Below are 25,784 nucleotides of genomic sequence, written 5' to 3'. Positions count from 1 at the left end.
AGCCACATACAGCCTTTGAGTTTCAATAGAAATAGTTTAACCCATGGGAGGCACGTTTGCTCGATGGTGGGCCAATTTTCTTCATTGTACAAAAAGACCAAAGGCCAAACCTGACAGTTTTAGCCCAAAGTAAAGCACCACTTTCTACAAATGCCAGTACTGTACATAAGTACTATGGCAAACTCTACAAATACTCTCCGATTTGTGTGGTAATATCTCTCAAAATCCATGCTCAAGGGCTGGATTTGGCCCCTCTGCCTAACGTTGCCTACTCTTGCGATATGAGCTGCAAAAAACAAACAAAAGCAACTTATCATTTACCACTTTATTTATGCAAAATTAACCAGAATACAGTCAGTGAACAATGAACTTTCCCAGATACGAACCCTCCAGACTCCCCTTCAGTTCTTTCTAATAAAGCAATGCATTTGTACCCTGTAATGAATTCATCTTTCATCAAAGTTCATAATGTAAAAAAATGAATAAATAAAAGTCTTTGCTAGTTGTGAATAAAAGGCCTTTCACTCTTTGCTGCTTTTAATTACTTAAGCTTATTTTATAACAAGTGGCTCTTTTGATCTTGAAGGTTAGAGACATTAGCCTGAGAACAGTGTTTTTCAAACTTTTCACTGAAAGAGTTATTGATGGAACACGTCTTTCTGTAGCACCTGATTATACACAAGTAGCGGCAATCAAAGCTCATCTGAAAAGAAGTGTTTTCTGCTGCTTTTTAAAAGGATGAACAGAGTCGGCCACATGCAGGGACTGAAAATGGTGATTTCAGTTTTGGAGCAAAAAGCTTGAAAGGATAAGTCTCCTCTGGTTTTGAAGTGGGTCGCTTGGTTCTGGCCCGAGGACTGAGGCGGGAACAGGCCATGCAAGGATCTAAAAGTCAAGACTTTAAGATCAATGAAAAATTGGATGGGGAGCTGGTGAAGACGGACATAAGAGTAGTGTCCGTCTTTTCCTGTTAAAAGCCTCGCTGCAGTGTTCTGAACTATCAACCATTTTTTCTCAAGTGGTAAAAACTGTTTTTGAATGGCTGTCAAGTGATAATGACTGGTCAAACCAATCACCAAGATTTCTGATGCTCGACTGAACCGAGGAGTCCAGAGAACCGAGGATGTTCACCGTGAAAGGGATTTTCTGCTCTGGGACAATTATCAAAGTCTGATTCTTTTTTAAATTTAGCAGTCTTATTCAACTCTTGACTCCATCCATCCATCCATCCATCCATCCATCCATCCATCCATCCATCCATCCATCCATCTATCCATCCATCCACTTTTCCGTTGCCCAAATCACATTGCACCAGCCCCTTATGGCTCCTCTTGCAGGTGGTGGGTCCACAGAAGGACGGCCTCACGATTCCTGTTGGTCTCTAATAAGGGGCTTCTGAACCGTCTGACCCGTCACAATGAAAAGTACAATTAGATATCATCCGCACAAAGATGATTTTTAAATTTGCTAATGTTTTTTCTAAGAGGGTTGATGTACAACATAAACAAAATTGGACCGAAGATCGATCCCTGAGGAACACCATTCAGCAGAGCAATGGCTTCAGACATAATTCTATTTAAACAGAGAATGGTCTATTGGTTAAATAGGATGAAAAACTCTTCAGGACTGTCCCAAAGATACCAAAGTCAATATTCAGTTTCTGTATCTGCATTTGAAAATTATCTGAAAGTGAAAACACTCGCCATCGCTGAACCAACGCTACCAAGCTAACCCCCTCGGCCTCTTCACAATGGCCGCGTTGTTCAGGTCAGTTTATGTGAGGCTAAGCCAGGGACACCTCTGCGCCACATCTGCTGTTCTCATTCACAAAAACCAAAACAGTCCCACCTCCATCTCCTGCTGGATTTGTCATTAGGAGAAGTGTGGAATGCAACTGGATACCCTCAGTCAGGTTTTGCATAACTTTACTGTATTGGTAGAGGTAAAATTAAGATTATTTCAAGTGCAATTCTCTTGAAATGAATGTATTTGCTCTTGATTGGAGTCGGTATGTTAGAAAAATCTTGCTCTTGCACTTGCTCTTATACAGGTGCTCGTCATATAATTAGAATATCATGAAAAAGTGCATTTACTTCTGTTATTCAACTTAAAATGATGATATAGACTCATTACATGCAAAGTGACATATATCAAGCCTTTGTTTGTCTCTAGCCCATTCCTGTGCGAAGTTATGAATGTATAAGGAACTAATCACTGTGCTCATTCCAGCCACTAGGCGGCAACATAAATTTAAAAAAAGGGAAAAAATTCCACACGTATCCAGCAGAGGGAACAGACATAAAAAGAGGTGAGGATAAAAACAACAAATTATAGCCACGTGATAAATGGTCAGTCTGCCCCACCTAGTGCTGAGTGAAGGAATCATGACTACAGTGTAGCAGAAACTTGTGACACAGGCTTGTTAAAGGGGCTAGATGCAAGTTGGCCATTTTATACTCACTACTGCCACCTCAGGTCATACGTGTAACTGCACCTTCTATATTAAGCTCGTGCATGACGGCACTTTGGACCCGAAATAACACCTTTTTGAGTGACAGTGCAGGATTTTAGAGGCAGTTGTGGTGAACAGGTCTGGGCTCATAACTATACCATTTTAACATTTTTAAACTCCGTATAGTCCCTTTAAGTGCAATAGAAATCAAGTTTCCTCAATAGTATTTTCCCAATCAAAGCATATTTTACTGGAGTTTTTGTTTGTGGACCCCATCGATACACTCCCAGTATATTTTGGCCCCCAGGGAAATTTCCTTAGCCCTGGTATACACCAATGAAAGCTGTCACGCGTGTCCTCTGACAGTCGATTGGTGGATGTCATTACAATGAGATATTAAAGGGATATTTCAGGATTTTTGACATATAGGGCCTCATTTCCTAGTTATCCAGAGTGTTGCTGATTTCTGGATATATATTTTTTTGTAATTCATGCAGTTCTTATGTTTGAAAAGTTATGTGGCGCTAGGCTAGTGCAAGGCTAGTGCATTTCTATGGTATCAGCTAGCCTGCATTAAAAACAGAAAACCCGCTCCACAGTGCACCTGAGGCAAATCACTTATAATGCCAGACTAACCATATAAATGTCTGTGTCGAGTAATTTTAACCATTTTGCATTTAAAAGAACTTATATTTGAGCAGCATCAGCCACGTGGTTGTATAAGCTACGCAGCGGCGGAGTGATCTGCTAGAAAATAGTCCCTCAAAATGCGATCATTCATGTGATGCAAGGTCAGTTATATTCCAAACATGATTCTATGGACACAGACATTTATATGGTTAGTCTGGTGTCATAAGTGATTTGCCTCAGGTGCACTGTGGAGCGGGTCAGACTGTTTTTAATGCAGGCTAGCTGACACCATGGAAATGCGCTAGCCTTGCACTAGCCTAGCGCCACGTAGCTCTTCAAATATAAGAACTGCATTACAGAGTTGGCTCATAGGACAAATTCATGAATTGTGCAGTTTTTTAAGTTGGAGAGTTAAAAAAAAAAAAAAAAGGTAAATGGTCACATTTGTATATTGCCTTTCTACCTGCCTAAAGCGCTTCACATCACGGAACCAGTCAACCTTTCACTCTCATTTTCACTTTGTCGTCACTAGAGGTTTACAGCTTTTGAGAACTTTCCGTCGCTCTGGTCCTAATCATTTAAATCCTACTCACGACACAAAGAATATTAACAATAGAGGAAAATTATGAACTGATCAGGTCACAGCGCAGCTCTGGTCCAGCACAAACACTCGTATGTGGGTCAGAACGTCTGGACTTTTCGGGCTCTTTCGGGCAGCGCTCCTTAAAGCATTTATTGCCCCCGAATGCTTCTGGTGTGAATGGAATATTTGCTTGAATTCTTTCCTTGTGTAAATTTGGACAAACGCCAGAACAGAGTTTTTTTTGTGTTCTCAGCGGCGGAGCTTTTGTGCGGGAGGGTCATAATTTAAACCCCTGTCACTAAATGCTGTTCCTTTAGTTGCATATTTGTGTAAACTTGCACTTTTTCTTTGTTGTGAGTGACTTTTTGACTGTGAGGTCAGTGGCCGGGCACAGCTCAGGAAAAAAAAGGGGCTTTGCATTTGTTTTCCTCTTTTGATAAGCATAAGTCAAATGATGCACAGCTAAACTAAAGTGAATGAAATGACAAACTTGGTGTGCGGGTGGGTCAGGTTGAAAAAGCGCTCATGCACTGCCTGACCCGGCGAGAAAAGAAAGAAAGAAAAAAGATTTGGCACAAGAAATAAGGTCACACACTCTAATATTTCATTACAGAACACATTTGCTGTGGCATTATTTCAATAAGCTGCTGCCATGTCAACAGTGTTGCATGAAGTTTTGGCTCGTTAAATTGGGCATTTGATCCAGATTATTTCACTTGTTCTGGGATGTTTCTGTCTCGATTCAATACATTTAGTCTTTATGTCTGGTTGATTTATCTGCCATTTCTATGGTATCAGCTAGCCTGCATTAAACACCGTCCACTGTTGTCACGTATAACGCCAGACTAACGATATAAATGTCTATCTTAATAGAATCATTAAAACTGTTTTGCATTTATATTTGAACAGCATCAGCTTCGTGGTTGTATAAGCTACGTGGCGGCGGAGTGATCTGCTAGAAAATAGTCCCTCAAAATGTGATCATTCATGTGATACAAGGTCAGTTATATTAACAAAAATATTCTATGGACACAGACATTTATATGGTTAGTCTGGTGTTATAAGTGATTTACCTCAGGTGCTCTGTGGAGCGGGTCAGACTGTTTTTAATGCAGGCTAGCTGATACCATAGACATGCACTAGCCTAGCGCCACTAAGCTCTTCAAATATAAGGACTGCATGAAATACAAAAAAAAAAAAAAAAAAAAAAAAATCTCCAGAAATCAACAACACTCTGGATAACTAGGAAACGAGGCCCTATGTCAAAAATCCTGAAATGTCCCTTTAAGATCTGGACTGTGTAAAGTGTAAAAACAATGTCCGATGCTCCCTGAACCGCTCTTTCACAATGTGAGCCCAAAAATCCTTCAAATTGATGAATGAGAAAATAAAAACAAGTGCTTGAGGACAGCAGAGAGTAGCAGATTGTATTTGCTCCTCTTTTCGCTGAATGCCTTTGATATGCCATTGGCTTTTGTGACCATTCTAAGTTGACAAAAACTACTTTCAAAAGACAGATTCAGTGTTTTATGAAAGACAAGGTTGTAATGGCGAACGTAAGAGTCAAAAGCAGCATGTTTTTGTTTTGGTCAATTGATGGTTCGGAGATGTGAGCAGCTGGAGCTCGGGATGATGGCGTCCGTGAATGGCGTTGCCTGGTGACTAATCCCATTGAGGAGCCGTTTGGCCTTGAGGATGAAGTGGGATAAAGTCATAGGAGAAAATCATTCGTGCTGGTGTCTTATTATATCATTCACAACAGGGTTACATGATGCCACCAGAGGAACAAGCACTTCGCTGTTCTCATCTGAAGGTTTCACATGCTGCTTGAGTGCTCTCAACCATTTCAATGTCTTTCTCTCATCATTGAGTAGGTTGGGCTGCATATTGGTGATTGCAAAATTATCATTGCGATATTAGGAGACACGGTGTCCGTCTGTCTGATTGAGATTTGCACATTTGTTGCACATATATAAAAAAAGTCAAATGTTCAGTTTCAGTCGGGAGATTCCTGGTTTGATTGATTTCGCAAGACTCAAGAGACAGTTATCAAACTTCACAAATTCTCCTCATAGCCCAACTTGGAGTCATGTTGGAGTCACTCCCCTCCACACTGTTTAGACAACACGCTGCTCTGATTGCATTCAATGAGCTATGGAAATCTCATTACAACTTTCATGAAAGTTAGAACATAATAATTCCATTTAGGACTAAGTTTACAGCGCAGTACTGTTTTTTGAGGGGAAAAAAAGAGGAACAAGTGTACTTATAGTTTTTATATTTTGTTATTTATTTTTATTTATTTACTTATTTTATTTCTTCTTTTTGTTTTTATATTTTTCCCCGCTTTTCCTAGATTCAGTTTTAAGGAATAGGCCACCGTTTTTACATACTGAGATATGTTCTTACCTTAGCTTTGACGAGTTCTTTAGGACCTGTCTGGTCTTCACCCGTGCCTTCAGTCACGTAAACACAGCACAGACGGCGTTAGCATTTAGCCTCTCCTCCACTATAGCTCCAAAACAAGTCAAGATAGAAGCTACCAAGCTCTTCCACGTTTTCACTATTTAAATATGGTTAGGTGAAGTGTTCCACTACAAAGTATAATTACACAAAATGAAACAATGTGGATTTTCTAAGCGGATAAAAGGGCGAACTATATTGTAAGGCGTAATAATACCAGGAGTAGTTTGGCATCCGCACAGTAAAGTGAAGATTACTGCGCAGCAAAGTGAAGATTACTGCGCGGATTTCGAACTACTCCTGGTTTTATTACACCTTACAATATAGTTCCCCCTTTTATCCGCTTAGAAAATCCACATTGTTTAATTTTGTGTAATTATACTTTGTTGTATTTAAATAGGGAAAACGTGGAAGAGCTTGGTAGCTTCTATCGTGACCTGTTTTGGAGCTATAGAGGAGAGGGGGAGAGGCTAAATGCTAACGCCGTCGCACTGTGTTTACGTGACTGAAGGCACGGGTGAAGATCAGACAGGTCCTAAAGAACTCGTCAAAGCTAAGGTAAGAACATATCTCAGTATGTAAAAACGGTGGCCTATTCCTTTAAAGTCTGTATTATTTTAAGGAAGTGTGTTTGTGTGTATTTTTGTGTGAGTGGTTCATGGGCCTTTGGTTGGTTGGGGAGGAGGGTGGGTGGAGTTTTTTTACATGCAGTTAATTTCTAAGAAATGTGACACACTATATTGACAATTTTGCAACTGTATGTCGGGTTATATTAAAAAAAAGGTCAATAAATAAAAAATAGTAAATTAAATAAATAAATATGTGAATAGTATGGACACAATAGTTTCAGTTGTCATATGCACAGTTAAGACTGGGCGCTACACCTTTGATATTGATGGCAGGATCGTCTCTGTTTGTTTGTGTTTTAAATAAAGAACTTAAAAAAAAAAGAGGAAAAAGACCTGACAGCTCCTGTAGCTACTGGATTAATAAACAAACGGACATTTCAGGAGGATTTCAGCTGCATCAGAGCAGGTCGGTCACATGTTTGTCCGTTCACCATCTTTTTGCAAACTTCTGTCACAATGCTAAACTGTTAGCCGCTAACTGTTGCTGCGTCCAATCGATCTGCTGCGATCTCTTGTTCAGTGTTTGTGTTTACATGGTGTGGGGGTGAGAGGTGTGTCGTGGGGTGAGGGCATGGATCTATAATAAACGGGGGTGCGAGGTGCAGCGCTGGTCTCCTGCTGTTTGTGAGAAGTGTTGCTTTCATTTTTCACCAAGATCTTGTATTGCTGATGGGAAAGTTTGATCACTGTGCAAAGCCTTCTCCAGCACGTCTTAACTGGGGTTGAGATCTGGACTCTGGACTTGAACCTAGACCCGACCCAGATCAGAACTGTCAGTTGAATCCAGGTGGACACCTTTTTGAGGGATTGGCAGTGTATTTACTGTATTGAAAACGCCAGCCCACACTCTGACATACATCACGCAGAGGACGGCATGAAGTTTCTCTGCGCTTTAGAGTCCTAACTTAATTATTTTGAGTTATATGACTAAAATAACCCCACCTAGTGTAGTTTAACCTCTTGACTCCCGCCTGAAGCGAGAGGATCTTTTTCCTCACGTCATCAGATTTTGTTTCCATAATTTTGTTGTTGGGTGTTCAACTCATTTTTGTAACTTTTTCGTCATTTTTTGTCACATTTTTGTCGTTTTTTTGTCAATTTTTTTATCACATTTTTGTCACATTTTTTGTCTTTTTTTTGGTAATTTTTTGTCAATTTTTTTTCTAAATTTTTTATCACATTTTTGTCATATTTTTGTAATTTTTTGTCACATTTTTGTCTCTTTTTTGTCCATTTTTTGTCAATTTCTTGTGACATTTTTGCCACTTTTTCATCAATTATTCGTCACTTTTTTGTCAATGTTTTCTCACTTTTTTGTCACATTTCCATCATTGTTTTCGTCTCAGTTTTGTTGCTATTTTCACAGCTTTTTTCCAGAGGCTTTTGGACTGGGGTAAAGCCAAACTGGAGAAAATGTGCTCGGTTCAGGTGGGAGTTTAGGGATTTAACAGCCTGAAAATAATCAGATCTTACAGTTATTGTTAATATGTGTTATTATCCAGGCTTGGGACTGGTAGAAGCTCTCAGCATTATGTTTTTGACTATATGCGGGGTCTGTTTCTCCGCGCTCTGCATCAGTAAGTCATTTCAACACGGGGGGGTTGGCGTTGGGTCACCGGTGAACGAGCCTCCAGGACAAGCGCCAAGTCATGGGTTTCAAAAACAACTTAAGGATATTTACTTGACCCGGTTGGCTCGCAGGAAGCCGCTCTATAAGCGTCCACTCTGTCAGAGCCGTGTTTATGTACCTACAGCTACGCAAATAACAAGAATAATTCATGCCACATCTGTCTACGGAGAACTCGTATTTGGGGAAATGGCCCTCGGTTTCGCTGGAAAAGGTCTTTTGAGGTGCTCTGTTTCAGCCCCAGTGGTCTAAGAAAACCGATTCTACTCGTAAAGTTGTCCTAGGTTGAAAAATAGAGTAGTGAAGGTAGCAGCATGACGATGTGTCGTGGATGTTGGTCTGTTTCAGGTCATGGGGAAAGTTTGGTTGTTGCTGCATGAAGCATTTCTAGTTTAACCATATGGTATATACGCACACACATTGTTGCAATAAATATGTAATAATTGTGTGATTTTGCAATACAGTAACTATACTATAACTCTAGGCAATAGTAGTTTTGAGAATGTAAAATATGATTATATGAGAAGTATAGGTGGGAAATATGCAGACAACAGAGATCCAAAAACTCTGCCAACCTTACATTTGTTTTGGCCCTGAAGAGCTCCAGGTGATCAGCTTTAAAGGAGCTATACCTGATTGTACAAAGAAACAGGGTCACTCAAATTTCAAATAGCTGTTTTCTGGTCCAAACTCATCTCAAACTTTCCTAATGCATTTACATCATCAAAATTCGTCACAGGGACTGAGTTTAAACCAGGTTTCACAACTTTCAGGGAGGAAAACTGTCAACAGAAAATAAAACAAAATCAAGGATTGCTCCTTTAAGTTAATGGCGGGTCTCGGAGCCGGACCACTTAAGAACCATTGATGTAGAACATTGGCATTTGCAGAAAATGGTTCTTAACTTTAGGCTACAATGGTGAGGTTCGGCCGTTGGTGTTTTGGCAATGATGAAAATCGGCCCTCCATGATGCAAACTTGCCTACCCCTGCTGTAGACCCTATAGTTAAATTCCCAAAGTGGGGTCTGGTGTCCCTGAAAGTTTTCTACATTGTAAGCACACAAAAAGAAATTGAGTGAAATTGAGTTCTTCCATGTACTGCTGAATTTTGTAGCGTGACGTTCCTCTATAGATCTCCTCATTCTAAATAGAGCAAATCACAATGTTTTGGGGACAAGAGGAATTTTGGCACTACTTCTCTTTGGACGTTGGTTTTTGGTGGTGTAAAATTAGGATTGTTGCTACAGTAAAAGACTAAAATGTGGGTGTTAGATCTTAAGAAAGGTCAAGTCTTCCATGAAAATACAGGCAGGTGATGAACTTGCTGTAGGAGAATACTGCAGTACAACAGGCTGCAGGGGAGACAGATGGCATTGGGATTCGAGAGGTCCCACCAGTTCTCTATCAGAGCACGCATTCATTACAGTGGATTCCCTTTAGACCTCTGGAGATGGAGGAGTAATTCTTTTCCCCAGAACACGAATGCCTGGAACGCTAACAGCAAATTGCAGCGATATGGAAGCGAGATGGAAAGGAAAAAAAAACAAACACCAGAGAGTAAAATACGAGCATTATCACTCCAAAGAAGTTTATATGTTATCAACTAGCAAATTGCCAAAGTTGAGCATATTTAGGTTGTAGAATGTCCTTAAACTGGACCTGCTTTGGAAATTCAACTTTTAAAGATTTTTCAGGATCAAACATTCTGTTTGTGCTCATATTTGTGGTTTTATGCGCAGATTCCAGAAGCATTGACATTTGAGAGAAGAGAGAAGTTTGGACTGCGAAACTAGTGCAAGGAAATGAAGCCCCCATTGAGATGTTATGTTCTGTTGTTTGTGCTGTATGTGGGAAAACAACATGCCCGTAGGTGCTCCTTGTGGACTTCCATAAGTGCCTGCACAATGGCTCTGCTCTGGATGCACATAAAAGACTCCCTCACACTGGTAAAGCTCAGACCGCGATCAAAATGCTGTGGCTGTGCATCGCTGTCAGACTTCAAAAGGATGGAGAGATATAAAGTCAATGTGAAAGAGGGACTGACGTGAGGCCCATACAATGAAGTATCAAAGCTGTGTTGTTATGCACCTTAAGTCCAGGATCTGCAGCTATAGACGAAATGGACTGATATAGTGAGAGTCCTCCAAGTACTTTTTACTGAAGTGAAAGTGTCTGACCAAAAAGAAACAAAGGAAAAAGAAAGTGGCCACATGGATTTCACTCACTGTTCTGATGTGAGGTTGCGTAGATAGGGTGTTGGGTTAAGTCCTGAGCCATTGTGGGTTTAAAGGTCGGGGAAACCGTAGTATTGCCTTCAGCGCCTCTCGGGTTTGCCCCTGTTTCAGAGCGTGGTGTCCAGCACTGGTTAGCTCTTCCTCTTCTCCTCCTTCCCCCCCATTGCACCTCCTCCTCCTCTTGTTGACACCATTCTTCACCTGGGGCACTTACAGTCTTTCATCTTCTTGGAAGAGCGTAGCAGACGAATATAATCCAGTTTATTCACCAGTGAACGTACATTAGCCAGAGAGCCAAGGTTTCTGTGGCTGAGCTGTGAGTCTTGCCTGGATACCTCCTCGTTTTTGTTCCCTGTAGGGCCTCCTGTGACGACTCCACTGTGCTGCAGGTGTGGGAGCCTCTCTAGTGTTTTAGAAGAACACATTTGTAGGTGTCAAAAGACCTTTGGATCATCTGCTTGCTAACTAGAGATCAACGCAATATCTATTTGCATAGATATTTGTTATATCTTTTATCTTCAAAACCATACCTGGAGTAGTATTTTTGCTTCAGTCACACAGTTTTGAGTGATCCTATATTTAAAATGAATGATTCCTCTTCTTCTTCTACAGTATGTCCACTAAAGAAAACGTTCTTGTCGCTTGTTGAGTCTCTAACTCCATCAGTGAAACTTTTCTTTCTTTTCTTTCCAGGTGGATGAGATCTACCACGACGAGTCTCTGGGAACCAATATCAACATTGTGCTTGTGCGGATGATTATGGTGGGCTATAGACAGGTGAGCAGCAGGGCCAAAGCTTTCTCTGTTTAACTTATATATACGTGTGAATTATGCACAGGGGGATTTCCATACTGATAAGTCATGAATGAAGAAGGCGGATTGATGGATGAAGTGTCTTGCCCAAGGACTTTTGGCAATTACGTTAGTGGCTGACGACCTCAGGAGGGCAAAGAGAAGGATTTTCAGGCATAATTTTTAAAACGTCATTCAGTACTAATTTGCAATGAGCCACGGAGATTTCTGCAGCCGTGGCAACGTAGCAAACACTATTTGTTGTCCTCAACCTGTGAGCATCTCTGTGACATCCATGTAATGTCTCAGAGCGGTCAGATGCCAAGGAGATCTCAGAGAGTCGTATGGAGTCTCATTGAGATCTTCTTGGTGTCTGACAGGTCTCAGGGACATTGCAGAGACATCACAGAAAAGTCTCACAGGTTGAGGACAACGAACAGAAACAGCTTGAGACCGCGTAGGCCTGATAGAGAATCACCGGGACGACCTGTAGACTCGCCTAATTGCCTATCGTCTCTCTCGAAGATATCTCTGTGACCAGCGGCAACTTGGCCCGCCCCAAATAGTCTCCAATTAGTCTTAAGACTTTTGCTTCAGCAGCATTTGCCCAATTTGACCGTCCTTACCCAGGGGAAGGGAAAGTGACATCACCAACAGCTGCTGTTCTTCTTCTTTAAGGTTATTGGCGGACTGCAGGCAAACAAAAGCGCATGTCGCCACCTACTGTATTGTGTATGCAACAAAATAGTGTCCAAATAAAGACATTTAAGGAGAAAAAAGAAGAAAAATCCAGATGAGCCATCACTAGCATCACTTTAAACAGTATTTACAGCCAAGCTTGAGCAAACTTTTTTTTCTTCCATTGTACAGTATAATTGGATGTACAATATCCCTCTCTCCCTTCACCTTTTCTGTCAGCGTAGTATTTACTCTCTAAGACAATTAATTAGTTAAAAAATTGCAACTTGCTACAACACCTGCAGTTGTGCTTATGGCCTCTAGGGGCGACGACGAAAAAGGTTGGGAATCATTGGTTGAAAACTCTGATAAGTCGACATGGTGTGAGTGACCACAGTTCTATAATTTAGCTCAGTGGTAAAACGATTTTTATGTATTTATTAAATGTGGCCACTTCAAACTAGTGTCAAGCCCACAGTTATCGAGAATCAATACTTTTTCAAGTATTGCAATACTTTCTTTTAGGTTTGTGGGCATTTTTATCATGCACTCCTGTAAGCACTTGTTTTCATTCTACACATTTTAAGATAAACATTACTTACTTTATCGCAATATGTATCGGATCGGCCCCTGAGTATTGTGATACGTATCAGGTCCTAAGTGTTGGGGCCCTGTGGGATCTTTGGAGCGATAAGGGGTCCACGACTCTCCAGACTTTAACATTAGGGCAAAAAGAACATATTAATCAAATTTACATTATCCCTGTCTCTCTCTCTTGTTCCTCCTCCAGTCCATCAGCCTGATCGAGCGTGGAAACCCCTCCCGCTCTCTGGAGCAGGTGTGCCGCTGGGCCAACACCCAGCAGCGGCGCGACCCTGAGCACGCGGAGTACCACGACCACGCAATCTTCCTCACCAGGCAAGATTTCGGTCCCGCAGGTATGCAAGGTACTGTACTACACTCGATCGAGGACTGTGCAGACTGCTGCTACATTTGTGCAACATTCACACAAAGGGTTGGCCAAGGTAAGGCCCAAAGGCAACAACAAATGTTTATAAAACTCCATCATTTGTCATTTCCCCCCCACCCCCCTTCCCAAAAGCCTTGCCGACTCAATGCTGAGGCCACCCTGAATTTAAATATTGATATGGAGGGACGTTTTTGGCATGTAGTGAAAAAACAGAAATGGTTTGTGTGTTGCAATCAGAGGTGGGTCCAGGGCACAGGCTTCCGGGGGCAAAATCTTTTCATTTGCCGCCCCTCCATTTTTCAATCCAATCCAATCCACTTTATTTATATAGCACATTTTATAAACAAGTGTTTCCAAAGTGCTGCACATAAAATCGATATAGGAATAAAAATATATATATATATAATAAAATCAAGTGATTTATGATTTCTAATACAAAATGAACTCTGTCATGGGCCCCCTTGTCCTGGGGCCCGGGGCAACTCCCCCCCCCTCCTGTCTACGGCCCTACATATTTTACAAACTGTGTCCCCGTGATATGAAAAAAAAAAAGCATATTATACACAATTACAAAAATACTACAATGTAAAAGTTATTTTTTGTATTTTTGTTTGAATCCTTGAGCCAATAAACTAATCAGAATCACAAAGCAGACGTTTTCCTAGTTAGTGCTGGTGTTGGTGCTCGCGTGTGTCCATTCTTATTTAAATTATGTTTCATTAAGCTTGGTTTGTGAAAATAGACAAGGTGTTTCCTGTGTTTTATTCATGTGAAATCACACAGAATAGTTTCAATTGTCTGTAGCTCACCATAAGGTCTTGGTTAACCCTCTGTGATGGTGTTCTTGAGGTTCTGAGCTTTCAACTTAGGAATAGTGTGTGTTATCAATATTAAAGGGCAGCTGAGGTTCAGTTGCAGTTTTGTTAAGAGCGTCCAACAAACCCTTCCTTTAAGTATTCCTGAAAGTGTTTTTTCTGTGTCCTGAAAATGATGTAAAGAAGTACGTTGTAAGCCATTGTGTGTCTTGCTCCTAGACACAACAACAACAACAACAATGGGGCAATGGTTCACCACCCACCTCTGATTGTGAAGCTTTTGATGGTTGCGTAAATATAGATACTACAAGTTTAATTCCATGCTCAGCTTAAATATTTTTGACTTTTCTGCAAATAACTATAGGACTTTGAGGGATAATTCAAAACAAATCTTGGTAAATAACGGCCAAGTACGGTTAGTTGAGCAGATTGGGCAAAAAAGAGAAAAAAAGAAAGAAAGAAATTCACCAGGTTTTGCGGGACTGTTATAATGAGACAAGGCGTTAGGTTAAACAAACAAATTATTAAAAGTTTTCATGCCGTACGAGTCAACAGAAAAGTTCTCTTCGGTAAATTGTCTGATTAGGGTGAAAGTAAACATAAAGAAACAAAATGATACATAACAATGTTGTTTCCACCCACACCAGGTTCCTGCAACATCTGGGTTTCGAGCCACTTGAGGCTTCATTCTGTGCTGCTCTTGTGTTTGTGTGTCTTTAGTTAAAGGCGTTCGGGTAAAGTTAAGTTTTACTTCTGCTCTAATCCTCATTATACCTAATTAACTTCTGGTTTAGGACAGTTTAACTCTAGTTTAGTCCACACATTCAAAGTAAACACAGACCTTTGTTGGCTCTTTTGATTCTAAAGGTTGTAGACCCTGAACCTACAGTGAACATGGTTGGAGTGTCTAATTCACACTCATGATAATAATAATTAAGGCGAGACACTGCAGGTGAATAGGGAAAAAAAATGTATATTTAGTTTTCAGAGGGGGATTTGGAATATCTTGCTTAGTTTTAAAATAAGCTGTTTTTTAGTGGAAAAATGTGTAAAAAATAATAATTTTCGCCTTATTTTTTGACATTCAAAACTCAATAAATGGGGCTAGGGATTAAATAATAAAAAATCCCTCTGAAAAAATCTTCCAAGTATTGTTCAGTCCAAGGCTGGAAAATGTTAAGTCTTTCGACTGACGTGGACATAGTGTCGCCACAATGACAGTGTTTTGAGAAAAAGGCCCTTGAAATTGCATTCTCCCATATAAGTCTATGGGGGAACATTGAATCAGCGCAATATTTAAACATGTCATTGTGAAGATTCAGTATATTTTCTGTTTCCTGGTGAAAGCTTATATGTTCAGGGACCAATTTGGCCCAAAACCTGAAAACTGAAAAAAATTGAGTTTTGCCTGTAGTGCCTCCCCTTAAAAAAAAACCTTAGTGCTTTCCCAGAAAACAGTCGATAATCTTCACACACTAACCAAAGCTGCCCTGGGGTAGACTGACCAAGCAGAGCCGGCGCTAAGCAGAAATATGGATGTTTTATTAGCAGCAGATTGCAAGTAGAAGCGAAAAAAGTCTAGACACATCGTTAGCTAGCGATAGCATTAGCACGATGCTAACATAAAGCATCATTCTAGCATTCTCCGTTATTTATGTTTTTGTATCTTTGCTTAGTAGAAAACTATATGCATAATTCAGCATTTATTAAAGTCGTTTTTGAATAATTAGAGAAAGTTTCGATTTTCCTCCAAATTGTTTTCCCCCTTGACCCTCCTATGTTCATTTGTCAGTAACATCAATATGACCCAATGACCCGGTACATGTTTACCTGTCCAAAAGATGTCTGAAACCCAAAAAAATCCTAACAAGCAGTTTGAATACTTCATGACTAACTCCCTTACTAATTATTTTATCAATTATTATTGAATCTGGCATGACCCGCTCAGACGCTGAGTTCCTGTGTGTGTGTGTGATTGGGGTGAAATATGTCTCACAGCTGCAAAGAAAGAACTACATTGTCTGAACATCCTCAGTGGATTTCATCTACGGCACTGGCATGTTCCAAGATGACAATGCCAGGATGCATCGGGCTCAAAGCTAAAGGCGATCCAATCAAATATTACGGCTAAATGAAGGTACAGTACTCCACTGTATAATACCGATCTATAGGTGGTTTGCAGAAAAGTCAAATATTCTTTTTTGACCAGCTCCAAAAACGCCACAGCCTTTGACAAACACCGCTTGTACCAAATCCGGCGCCTCCCTCCCTCCCCCCCGGCGCCTCACTGACTTCAAACCCCTACTCTTGTGTGTATGGACCGGGGCACGTATACCTGCCACATCTGTCCCACCTGGGCGTCGCCATGGCAGCGGCAGATTGTATCATAACAGACCCACCTCGCACCTCCGTCTCCGGGACGTCCCGTCAGAGGAGTCCGGGGGTCAGGGCAGGTTTCGCACCGCGCTGAGAGAGCTTAGACGCAGGACGCTACATTCTCCCGCCAAATATAGACCCCGGGATAGAGGTGGAGAGGCTCGAAAAGAGAAACGGGGGAAAATATTACTCTTTTGTGTAAAGTGTAAAATCTACTAATTTTGTACAGGTATGGTCTGGGTTGGTTTGGCAAAACTAGTTATCCAGAGTGTTGTTGATTTCAGGAGATTTTTTTTGTAATTCATGCAGTCCTTATGTTTGAAGAGTTTAGTGGTGCTAGGCTAGTGCTAGGCTAGTGCATGTCTATGGTAACTAGTAGCCTGCATTAAAAACAGTCTGACCCAAGCACAGAGCACCTGAGGCAAATCACTTATAACACCAGGTGACCCATCTAAATGTCTGTGTTGACTGAATAATTTTTGAAATATAACCATTTTGCAACTTATATTTGAGCAGCATCAACTTCCTGGTTGTAGCTACGCAGCGGCGGAGTGATCTGCTCGGTTACCAGATCTACAGTAGTTTGTTTACCTCCGGCCGGCATTACTACACGTGGAATTCACAAAGGAGCTTTCAACAAATCAGATATGGCAACGTTTGGAGGACTACCCCATGATTTTGAAGAAGTTTTTAATGCAGGCTACTAGTTACCATAGACATGCACTAGCCTAGCACTAGCCTAGCAGCACTAAACTCTTCAAACGTAAGGACTGCATGAATTTAAGAAAAAAAAATTCTCCAGAAATCAACAACAATGTGGATGACTAGGAAATGAGGCCCTGTGTCAAAAATCGTGAAATATCCCTTTAATTTTCCTTAAAGGGGAGGGTCTTGAAGGGAAAGAGGCTGTTTATAACATGTGTCTTACTTTTTTCACATACTCTAGCCAATAAAATGTAGGAGAGTGAATTTTAGTGAATATTTAAGTATGGATAGTATGGATATATTTTTTTCTCCTGACTTTCTGTTGTATTTTGTTGAAACCAAAGCAGGTTTGAGTCACAGCTACTTGTAAATTGAATTCTTGTCTCGCAGTAATAGGAATGTGGCTTGGCTGCTGAGCGCTGTTTTTTATTTTTTATTTGAAGATTTGGATTGTGTTTCAATGTTTTGCTGCCTGAAACTTTGTGCCAGTGTGATGTGCAATGTTTGAAAACCGCACTTTGCTTTTTTTTTTTTGGTGTGTGTTGTTCATCACCTCGTCATATCCATCAGCCATCCATCAATAACACGAAACCCATCACTAAACAACGGTCATACTTTACCATTTCATCACAGCTCTATCTCCGCTGCATCTTCTGCTTTTTACCTGCATGCCAAAAGGTCTTCTAATATCCACCAGCATGAGGAAATGTTCGACCAAATGTGTGAAAATAAAAATTTAAATAAAGTTACCAGCTTCTAAGCAAAAATGAGTTCAAAACACGCTGACTTGCTGCACAGCTCTGATCGAGTCATGTTTGATGTTTGTGCTTTTGCTTCCACCCATTTTACCTCGAGATGAGATGAAAGAGTTTCCCTCCTACATTATTTTGATGTTAGTTTCAGTATGTTTGCAAGAAGCCTGGCTATATGGACATATGGCTTTCTCATTGTACTGTATAAAGTAACGCCGAGGACATACTGTGGGCTGGGCAGTATTTCGTACGCCTTTGCCTAAAGTCACAGTTGATACATTGCTTTGATGGCTTTCGATTGATTTCATGAAAGCTCCAATTAGAAAAACTCTGCAATTGGTTTAGACATGGTTTACACCCAGTCACTTATTACCTTAAAGGAGCATTATATAAAAAAACAAAAACAAACAGTTGATGTTTGTGCATATTTGACCCTGTAGTGACCCAGTGACTGTATGATTGGTCATCATACCACCTTTACTTTTGATTACAGTGGTCCCTGGAACGCTCCAGGATCAATTGTTTTGCAGGTTTTCTGTTGAGAGAGTCCGTCAGCAGTGAAAACCTTCCAAACACCACAGTGATGGAAAGTAAAGGTACCACATTGACCACTCATACAGCGGCTGGGTCAAATACGTACAAATATCAACTTTTTTTTTTAATGTAAAGTTAAAATGGATATATCCCGCAAAATCTACTTTTTTTGACTTTTGTTGTTCCCTCATCAAAGATGGACCTGGAGTAGTTTTTCACAACATTCAAACAGTTTTGAGTAATCCTCGGGCAAAGCTGTTAAATTAAGATTCCATTGCGTCATTGTTAAAGCAGTACTAAGTAACTTGTTTACGTTAATAAATCCTTTCCGTAGTCCCTCTGGGGGTAAAGCAAGTGTTGATGGGATGATTTCACCTCCCCCTGGTGTCTCTGGCCAGAAAACCACTTCCTGCACCGGGTCGGAGCCACCAATACACACTAATGGAATCACAAAGAAGAAGCTAGCAGGCTAACGGGCAAAGCTAGCTGTGGGCTAGCTTCACTCAAACAATGTTTCCAGCCAAGTTTGAATGAAAAAATGATCTCCATTGTGTAATTGGATGTACAATATCCCTCTCTCTCTTTGTCATTTCTGTCAGCGTAGTATTTACTCTCACATAAAACTAATTAGTAAAAAAACTTAACATATGCTACGACACCTGCAGTGGCGTTTATGGCCTCTAGGGGCATGAGTCACTTAGTACTGCTTTAAAGCCCCAAACTATTCTCAACATTTTTAAAGCTCACTCCAACATTAAAGTATGTTAATCAGGCCCTGCTGAAGCTGCAAACCACGCTGTTAATCGAAACTAGAAGGCATTACCCACAGCTGCCAGCAGGAGGAGCCCCAGATAAAGTATTCACCTGCTCCTGGCACCTGTATCTCAAATTGTAAAATGTCAAATATCAAGGCTGAGGCACCTAAAATAATGTTTTAGAGCTATGTTAAGCACCATATGCATGACATGTCCATTTTAAGACATCATTTAGTCAGTAATTTGTCAAATGCACAGCTAAAGAGAACTGTTGGCAAGTCCATTTCAACGCTAATGCCCCCTTTTAGACCCAGTTTGGCCCAGATGTGCTCTTGATCTAGGCCTGGTGATACTTGGAAGGTCAGAGATGTTATGAGTTGGCACTTGGTGTGAAAAGTTTGAGAACCACTGCACCAGATTGTGCAGAAAGTGTTGCGCACAGACATTTTAATCATAATCTCACACTCTTATGAGGGAACAGACTTCACACAGAGGGAGGGACCACACGCTGGCTGTCTACATATGCGCTCATATGCTATTAACGGGAAAAAAGAATAGAGGCACAGAGCAGCGTACGCTTTGCAGTGTGAGTGGCCTGATTTGCTGCCACAGAATTACATTGCTTCAAATCACAAGGGACAAAATCAGCTGCCAAAGCGCTGCTCGGTCTATGTCTCTCTGGCTAAGTCTCCTGTAGTGCTTTGGTCCTCAACTGGAGTAGCTTCAGGTCCCACTTTCAAGCCGCTCTTGACTCACAATAAGAGCGGCTGTGTGTGGGAAAACAGATGGAAAATAGCCCATGAACAACTTTCGGATCAGATGGTGCAAGCGTTGATCACAAGGCAAACTATAGAAAACTTTCAAAGCAATTTATCAACAGTCATTTTGAGCCCTGTGGTTCCATGACCCACAAGTTGGTCCCGACCCACTGGTTTAGAACTACTGCTGGAGTGTGTCCTCTGCTTAAGGGCCTATCTTATCAGAGGAGACGTTGCGGAGACTGCCGTAGTTTTGAAGTCATGTCCAGGTCGTTCAAAACAAATGCAAGTGCAGTGGCAATCATTGGATCCAATTCAGCCTCTAGTTTTGTTTGATGGGAGAAACAATCTATGGAGCAATCCCAGTGACTTCCTCAATATACAATACAGCGAGAAAGCCATATTGACAGCCTGGCTATGTAAATGTCAGGTCCACCTCCAGATCTCTGCAGGTTATTGCCGTCCATATGAAAAGTAGGTTTCTCTAAATCTCCATGTATTTTTTCTTGATCCCTATAGGTTCTTGCATGTGTCTATGATCTGTGCATATAAAGTCATCTTAACATTGAAGTTTCCCCTCCTTCTCAAATGTCATGGTTGTTTTACAGCAGCGACGTGCTCTGTTGTTGATGATTAGTTTCCCCCTGTGTTGTTTCTTCCTGGTTTGAACAGGTTACGCCCCGGTGACTGGGATGTGCCACCCGCTCCGCAGCTGCACCCTCAACCATGAAGACGGCTTCTCCTCGGCCTTCGTGGTGGCGCACGAGACCGGCCACGTGTGAGTAAGGGGGATATCTCAGCCGCAGTGTTCATTTTGACCACATCCATCCATCCATCCATCCATCCATCCATCCATCCATTTTCTTCCTTTATCCGGGGCCGGGTCCCGGGGGCAGCAGTCTCAGCAGAGATGTCCAAACTTCCCGATAGTCTAGTTTTAGTCGACTAAAATTGCATGTTAATTTAGTCGACTAAATTTAAGACACATTTAGTCGACTTTGTATTTATAATATTTTATAATCATTTAATGAAGTTTCTCCCACATGAACAAAGCTCAGAGCTGTTCCTTTGGTAGTGAAGTTAAATGATCTGAGGCTCTTTCAGACTGTTATTGGAAGTTTGGATGATTTATGTCTCTACTTTTCATTTTTGTTTGGTCATAATTTAGTCGACGAAAAATATATGGACATTTTAGTCATAGTTTTAGTCTCATAATGAACTTTGAATTTAGTTTTAGTCAGCCAAAATATTACTTTGACTAAAATTATGACTAAATATTTTTAGTCGATGAAATTAACACTGCTCACCAGTTGCAACTCTCAACTTGGACTGATTGCACACATACAAAGAGCCGATCTCTCTGGCCTAGAGCCTAGACCTAGACTAGAGTCGCCACTGGTCACAGAGATATCTTGGAACAGTTTGCAATTGTGGCAATATTGCGAACATTATTTATTGTCTTCAAGTTGTGAGACTTTCCCTGCAATGTCTGTCGGATACCAAGATCTCACAAGGAGTCGTATGGACTCTCTTTGAGATCTCCTTGGTATCCGACAGGCCTTGGAGACATTTCGGCTCACAGGTCTCACAGGTTCACCTCTCGGAGACCACGCGGAGACAAGTCTCCATGCACTCTATCGTAGAGGGGATATTATGATGGCTGTGACACAATGCCTACCCTGTTCCCTAAAGTGCACTCTATAGTGGCCATGCCATTATCCAATAATGGTCTATAATGACAGCCACATTGGTTGGTAGAAGCTGAATGCAAGTCTGAAAGCAGAAATAAACATAGGTTTGTCAAAAAATCTTTTTACAGATATCAACTTGAAAGCTTTGCTGTAGATGACTGACATAAATATGATTCTATGATAATATTCATTTCACCGTGCATGTTACATTCAGGTGTTACATCCAGCAGCAATTAACACTGGACCAAACACGACTGCCTTTCATTTACACACAATGAAAAGGCAGTCGTGCCTCAACATACAGTTGTTTTCTGAAAACAACTGTTTGTTGTTTTCAGAAAATGATGAGGGACAAATTCATCTCACAGGTGCAGTGTAAACGCTCAGAAAATAATGGATTTGAATGAACGAGATCCCAGGTGAAGAGTCTCGGTGTCAAATTAGCTGCGCTGGATTTAATTTATCTTAATTACCTTACTTCCTTTGTTCCCAGCTGTAGTAAAATGATTTAAATGAATGGTCAGACATTTTTTTTTGAGTATTTTATTAAGCTTGCCGACGGACAAGAATACTGGGCAGCAGACACTGACCTGACAAAATGTGAGCCGTAGCCGTGAATATGCTCATCTGCTGTATGCGACAGACGACAGCCCTGTCCAGCACCGTCACACTTGGGGCCGCATCAATATCACACTTGAGAGTCACACCGACATGAACAGTCCCAATGGATCTGAGCCCGAATGTCTCGGCTCGAGCTTTTTTGTGATTTTTTTTATGAGATGAGAATTTCACATCCCGCGACGATCCAGCTTGCAGCCTAAAGTTCTAAACCTCCCTCACTTGATTTGTTTTGACCCTTTTATCGCCTACATCTACATAATTCTGATATAAAAGATGAAATATCTGATCTTCCACATCTCCTTTGTTTCTCTCTCAGGCTGGGGATGGAGCACGACGGTCAGGGGAACCGCTGCGCCGACGAGACCAGCATGGGCAGCATCATGGCTCCGCTGGTGCAGGCCGCCTTCCACCGCTACCACTGGTCCCGCTGCAGCAAACAGGAGCTCAACAGATACATACAGTACGTGCTCGGGATATTTCAACAGTTTAAGCACGTGTGGAGCTCTGCAGAGTATGCGACGCCTCTCAGCAGGGCGTACTTGGAGTCTTTTCAGATTAAAAGAGAAGTGAAACTGCTTGTTACTTTTCAACTGGAGAAAATGGGCTGGGTTAAAGGGATATTTCAGGATTTTTGACATATAGCCTTATTTCCTAGTTATCCAGAGTGTTGTTGATTTCTGTAGATGATATTTTTTTAAATTCATGCAGTCCTTATATTTGAAGAGTTTAGTGGCGCTAGGCTAGTGCATGTCTATGGTAACTAGTAGCCTGCATTAAAAACCGTCTGACCCAAGCACAGTGCACCTGAAGCAAATCACAAATCACTGAAATATGACCATTTTGCATTTAAAAGAACATATATATTTGAGGAGCCTCAGCTTCCTGGTTGTAGTAAGCTACGCAGCGGCGGAGTGATCTGCTCGGTTACCGGATCTACAGTAGTTTGTTTACCTGCGGCCGCCATTACTGCACGTGGAATTCCCAAAGGAGCTTTCTACAAATCAGATATGGCAACGTTTGGAGGACGAGCCCATGATTTTGAAGAGGTTTTTAATGCAGGCTACTAGTTACCATAGACATGCACTAGCCTAGCACTAGCCTAGCACCACTAAACCCTTCAAATATAAAGACTGCATGAATTAAAAAAATCTATATATATATCTCCAGAAATCAACAACACTCTGGATAACTAGGAAATGAGGCCCTATGTCAAAAATCCTGAAATATCCCTTTAACACAGGGGTAGGCAACGTCAGGCCCGGGGGCCAAAACCGGCCCTCCATCATCGAACTCTGGCCCTCGAGATGATTTGAGAAATATTATGACCCAAATCAGAGCTCAAAGGCCTGTTAAAGTACCTTAAAATGTCTTAGCAGAGCACCCTTTTAGGCCATAATCCTAAAAGAATACTCATCTATAGGTAGAAATGACTTAAATCTTGAATTAAGATCTTAAATCTAAAGTTTGGAGTTGGAGTAGATTTGGTCTGGCCTTAGAGCAGATAAAACCTATTCTTGCCAATGGAACAAGCACAATTTTTTTCTTATTTCAGATTATTTTGTATAATTTCAAGTGAATATATTTTTTTTTTTACAGTAAAAGTTAATTTGCCTGATTTCCAGCGGGATTTCTATTTATTCCATTGGCATTAGCGTTTTTATCTGATTTTAGATTAGTTCAAACCGACTCAAATTTAACATAAAAAAAAAACTTTATTCAAATGATTTTAAGTCATTTATCTAATTTAAGATGGACATTTTTACAGTGTATATGATGTACAACACTGGCATATGTAGAAAGTGATGCTTTACTTCAATTGCTTCAATTGGAGGGTCCGGCCCTTGGTCTTTTGACGATGAAGAAAACCGTCCCTCCACCGAGCAAACTTGCCTCCCCCTGCTTTAAGAGGTTAAACATGTGACATGCGACAATGTAAATGTAATCTGTACTCATCGTTCCTGTTATCTTGCCTCTGTTCGCAGCTCTTACGACTGTCTGCTGGACGACCCGTTCGAACACAAGTGGCCCAAACTCCCCGAACTTCCCGGGATCAACTACTCCATGGACGAGCAGTGTCGCTTTGACTTCGGAGTCGGATACAAGATGTGCACCGCAGTAAGTCAGGGACATTCCCCAAGCAAACCATCTATGTTCTCTATTCTACTCGCGTGCATGCCTGGCCTTGCCAAAGATGCGTTTTCAAAGACACATAATATGTACCCAGTCACAGGAACCAGGGACACAGGTCGGTTCTGGGGCATTTTGAGTGTAGTCTCCAAGCTTTCCAACAATGTGTAAAATCTGATCATGTTCTCACCTCTCTCTGCTGTTGAGAATAACAATAGGCCTCATTTACATCTCGTTTAGATAAGCCATGCCCCGTAAAGATCCCCAGTGTCATGTGTATGTTGTTGCTATATGTGTTTGTTGGGCCATAGTGATGTAGCTAATGGACATAGTGTCGCCAACTCTTTTATTTGCTTTAAGATAAGATAAAATAATCCTTTATTGATCTCATAATGGAGAAATTCACTTGTCGGCATTCAAGAAGATCACTCAGAGTGTGCAAAAACCGACAAAATGTGCAACCAGTTTAATAGTAGAAAACGAGGTATCTTATGTACAATGAATAAAGCAAAAATCTTAGGGGGCAGAGTTATAACAATAGGGTAATAATAATAAATACATAACAGGTTATATAAGTAGAATATCGGGGTGTAAAAGTTACAGTCCTAGTGCAGGATGTCAATAAGTGATGCTGGTACAGGGAATAAAGTGCAGCTGATACATAGATTATTGCACGTGGTTTTGCAAGGGGGGGTTATTGCACATGTTACTTTACAGTCAAAATCCTGCTTCTCCCCAGTCCCTCTGGTGATTAAGCTCTTAATGCTTAATCATATTGACTTACATTTATGTGGGGTCAGACACACATCCAACATCCCTAAATATCAACTTATAATATGTGAACGAAAAATGAAAAAAGTTGTTGTAGAATGTAGAACTGTTTTCCTGTCTCCCTTTTCAAATGAGCCATAGCATGTGTCCATAGCTATAACATAGAACATGCTGTGGTGCTACAAACATCATGAATAACGGTCTGGATTGTTGGCACTCTACAGATAAATCCCCAAAACAGCGCGGCCTCAATGTGTTCATGATGGAGAAACCACAGAAACGATATAAATGATTCAAACCACAGAAGTGCGCGTTCGTAGGAGCAGGCTCAGATGGCGTTTCTACGTTTCTAAAAGTGGTGAATCGTGACCTCTAACCCGAGAGGCGAGGACAGGCCGTTGTGTTCAGTCCCCTGTTGGGTTTGTGCCTGCTGGAGAGTTCACACAATGAGAAAGTCGCCGTCCGTGCGGAGCTTCAAAAGCAAACAATATACGTCCAAAATTGATTCTGAGTCACTGGAGAGAGTTCAGAACCAGAGTGATGTGACTGTGAGGGTTTGAGGCCGAGCAGCAGCACTCTGGATCACCTGTCGAGCAAGTACTTACTGCATTTGGCGACACACAGTTTGATGTCCATTTGGAAACATCTAAAAAAAGAGAGATGCCTCACATTCTGAACGGGTCGATGAAGCTTTGTGCCGTAATTGAAGACAACAGGCAGCGACTTTCATTGAAATCTGGTTCTGCTCTGTCTCAGCTGTCTCCATCTGTGTGAAATTATATTTAAAAAAACAGACTGAAAAACATCCGTCTCTCTCCAA

The 25,784-nt window shown here is 41.1% G+C and overlaps 1 protein-coding gene across 1 annotated transcript in view; it reads left to right on the top strand.

Moving 5' to 3' along the window:
* Positions 1 to 25,784, top strand: part of adamts14 (ADAM metallopeptidase with thrombospondin type 1 motif, 14) — a 106,977-nt gene that overhangs the window by 53,563 nt on the left and 27,630 nt on the right. Inside the window, 5 exon segments of the mRNA XM_079577313.1 lie at positions 11,313 to 11,396; positions 12,880 to 13,036; positions 20,427 to 20,532; positions 22,383 to 22,526; positions 24,049 to 24,181. Coding sequence (XP_079433439.1) covers positions 11,313 to 11,396; positions 12,880 to 13,036; positions 20,427 to 20,532; positions 22,383 to 22,526; positions 24,049 to 24,181 — 624 coding nt within the window.

The sequence above is a fragment of the Gobius niger genome, assembly GCF_951799975.1.
Source record: "Gobius niger genome assembly, chromosome: 19".
Lineage (NCBI taxonomy): Eukaryota > Metazoa > Chordata > Actinopteri > Gobiiformes > Gobiidae > Gobius > Gobius niger.
This window is presented reverse-complemented; position numbering and strand designations above follow the sequence as displayed.